Source organism: Penaeus monodon, chromosome 41 (genome assembly GCF_015228065.2).
Source record: "Penaeus monodon isolate SGIC_2016 chromosome 41, NSTDA_Pmon_1, whole genome shotgun sequence".
NCBI lineage: Eukaryota > Metazoa > Arthropoda > Malacostraca > Decapoda > Penaeidae > Penaeus > Penaeus monodon.
Genome location: NC_051426.1, coordinates 5,820,592 through 5,823,091, shown reverse-complemented (window position 1 = coordinate 5,823,091; position 2,500 = coordinate 5,820,592). Strand labels below are relative to the sequence as shown.

Genomic DNA, 2,500 nt, shown 5'->3' with positions numbered 1-2,500 from the left:
GATTACCTGTGTGTTTTCTAAAGCAATTTGTATAATGTTGCATTTTTCAAGTATACAGCTAAAGACTGATACATTGGAGGCCATCGCAAGTCCAGATAATATGACTATTTTTATTTGTTAATTATCATTACTGTTATTATTTTTTGCCATATGTGCAAACACGTTTGTTTATAGGTCACGGTTGGTTTTACAGATTTATCTAGGTTATATCACATACTTTTTTTATGTTTTTTATTTTCATTTGTTATTTATATCAGAAATGTTATCATGAAGGACAAATGATATTTTGTTAGAGCAATTATTTCATCGTCAGCCGTCCATTGCCTTCATAATACAAAGGACAACCATTCTTCCAAGAAACTATTGAGAACTGAAGAATACAGTCCAATAGGTAGGGGTTTAGATAACTTATCTAGAGTCGAGGCGATAAGAACTGGCTCTCTACCGGCTCTTGCCACACTATTTGGGGCGAGCGGTGACTGTGAAGGCTTTTTCTCGTGTGATTAAAAACCTTTTGGGAAAAATTGCTTCGGTATGACTGCACTACAGAGGATAACTAAGGTAGGAAGTGGATTAAAATTATTGTAACTACAGTTTAAATAGGAGAATAGTTTAAGTAGACTGCATTAGCAATGTTTAGATTTAGGAAGTATTGTCTATATTCACTTTCAGTCAGTCAGTCAGTCTCTCTCTCTCTCTCTCTCTCTCTCTCTCTCTCTCTCTCTCTCTCTCTCTCTCTCTCTCTCTCTCTCTCTCTCTCTCTCTGGTTCACCCATGCTTACTTCTCACCACAGGAGCTACAGGACATCGCAGACAACCCTCCAGGCCAGTGCTCCGCAGGACCCGTGGGCAACGACCTGTTCCACTGCCGGGCGACCATCATGGGCCCCAAAGGCTCGCCGTTCGAAGGGGGACTCTTCGACCTCGCTATTGACTTCCCCAAAGACTACCCCTTCAAGCCGCCGCACGTAAGCGCATACTCCTCCGTCCTCCTCTCTTAGTACATCCGCCTGTACTCCATAGATCTGTGTATCATTGTCATTATTATTATCATAGCGATGATGATGATTATCATTATAATAATGATGATAATAATAATAATGGTCATTAATATTGTTGCTATTTTTTATTATTATTGTAACACATATTATTGTTATTGTTTTATTAATACTATTAATGTTACTATCATATTATTATTATTATTATTATTATTATTATTATTATTATTACTTTAATTATTCACACTACCACTGATATTCCTGTTTCTGCTGATATTATCATTATTATTATTATTATCATTATCATTATCATTATCATTATCATTATCATTATCATTATCATTATCATTATCATTATTATCAATCATTATTATTTTCATCATCCTTTATCATTACCATAGCTATTAGAATCACCGTTATCCATACCTCATTATTACCATCATTCGTATTATTACCCGTCATGACCTTTGTTCCTTTCCCCTAACAGATCAGATTCACGACGCCAATCTATCACATGAACATTAATTTAAAAGGAGGAATATGCTTGGACATATTACACAGCAAATGGAGTCCCGGCATTTCTCTGTCCAAAGGTGGGTTTAGCCTCCAAAATTTCTTATCAGAGGACTGTATGAACCTTATTCATATTGACAGATGTATAAAAGGTATGAATGAGAATGAATATCTTCAGGACTGTATCATAGATTTCCATCCGGTAATTTTTTCGTGTTTTTTACATAAAAAAGCGGTATGTATCATTCTTCGAGTATGAATGTTGTATGAATTGTAATGTCTCCACAACAATATTAGTAGAAGTGTTCTTATCAAAGCCACCCTTTGTATTGTTATTATCATGTTTATTGTTGTTATTGTTGCTGTTATTATTATTATTGTTGTTGTTGTTGTTGCTGTTATTATCATGGTTGTTATTATTATTGTTCTTATCATTATTTTTGTTCTTATCATTATTATTACAGTTTTTATAATTATTATTATCATCATTATTGCCATTATTATTATTATCATTAATGTTATTTTTATTATTGTTGTTGTCATTATTCTTATTATTATCATTAGTATTACAATTTTTGTCCTCATTTATGAGATATGTACTATCACTGGTATCATTATTATCATTAGTGCTGTTCTTGTTCTAAATTTTATATACTAATAATGATGAATATAATAACAGCAATGATGATGATAATAATAGCAATAATGATGATAATGATAATATGATAATAATAATAATGACAATAATAACAATAATAATAATACTTATTATTATTATTATTATTATTGTTGATGCTATGATTGTTATTATTATTATTCTTACCGTGAGCATAATCACTATTATTACCGTCACCATTAATTATATCATAAACATCATATGTATCTCTCATTTCCGCCTTTCCGTCTACGGGCCCATAGTCCTGGTAGTGATCGGGGCTCTAATGAATGACCCGAATCCCGCCCACGGCCTTCGGGAGGACCTCCGCCAG

The 2,500-nt window shown here is 33.0% G+C and overlaps 1 protein-coding gene across 1 annotated transcript in view; it reads left to right on the top strand.

The window, feature by feature from the left end:
* The first annotated feature begins 412 nt into the window (after nucleotides 1-412).
* LOC119598671 (ubiquitin-conjugating enzyme E2 D2B-like) overlaps nucleotides 413-2,500 on the top strand; it is a 2,478-nt gene continuing 390 nt past the window's right edge. Inside the window, exons 1-4 of the mRNA XM_037948392.1 lie at nucleotides 413-561; nucleotides 795-968; nucleotides 1,486-1,591; nucleotides 2,430-2,500. The exon at nucleotides 2,430-2,500 is cut by the window's right edge and continues 390 nt beyond it. Of these exons, the coding sequence (XP_037804320.1) occupies nucleotides 535-561; nucleotides 795-968; nucleotides 1,486-1,591; nucleotides 2,430-2,500 (378 nt within the window). The 5' untranslated portion in view covers nucleotides 413-534. The remainder of the gene's footprint in view (nucleotides 562-794; nucleotides 969-1,485; nucleotides 1,592-2,429) is intronic.